The 346-nt window shown below is 64.5% G+C and overlaps 1 protein-coding gene across 1 annotated transcript in view; it reads left to right on the top strand.

Annotated features, from left to right (window-relative positions):
* LOC103809366 (carboxy-terminal domain RNA polymerase II polypeptide A small phosphatase 1) overlaps window positions 1-121 on the top strand; it is a gene marked incomplete at its 5' end in the record, with an annotated part of 883 nt that extends 762 nt beyond the window's left edge. The window contains one exon of the mRNA XM_009082197.1: window positions 1-121. This exon is cut by the window's left edge and continues 6 nt beyond it. Within this exon, the coding sequence (XP_009080445.1) occupies window positions 1-121 (121 nt within the window).
* Window positions 122-346: the final 225 nt, after the last annotated feature.

The following is a 346-nucleotide window of genomic DNA, read 5'->3' as shown; positions in this document are numbered from 1 at the left end:
GGCCTCGTGGTTCGATAACATGGCAGACACCGAGCTGCTGGACCTGCTGCCCTTCTTTGAGAGGCTCAGCAAGGTGGAGGACGTGTATGCAGTGCTCAAGAAGCAGCGGACTAACAGCTAATGGCCCCCCCACCCCTTTGGGTGTTGCCAAGGGGCACTGCTGGGGGAGCCAGGTGCCTTATTGGAGGAGAGGGGGTTGCAGTGTGCCCCCCATCATCCTCCCCAGCCCCCATGGGCATGGGTGCCCTCCCTGCCTGCTGGTGGTGGGAGATGTGGGTGCCCCTGATGGGGAGCTGAATGGCCCCCTTCCCACAGAGAAGGGGGGGCGTGGGGGGCCCGCTGCCTT

The sequence above is a fragment of the Acanthisitta chloris genome, unplaced genomic scaffold (genome assembly GCF_000695815.1).
Source record: "Acanthisitta chloris isolate BGI_N310 unplaced genomic scaffold, ASM69581v1 scaffold27470, whole genome shotgun sequence".
In the NCBI taxonomy this organism is placed as follows: domain Eukaryota; kingdom Metazoa; phylum Chordata; class Aves; order Passeriformes; family Acanthisittidae; genus Acanthisitta; species Acanthisitta chloris.
Note: the sequence above shows the minus strand (reverse complement) of the source record. Positions and strands in the feature narration are given on the sequence as shown.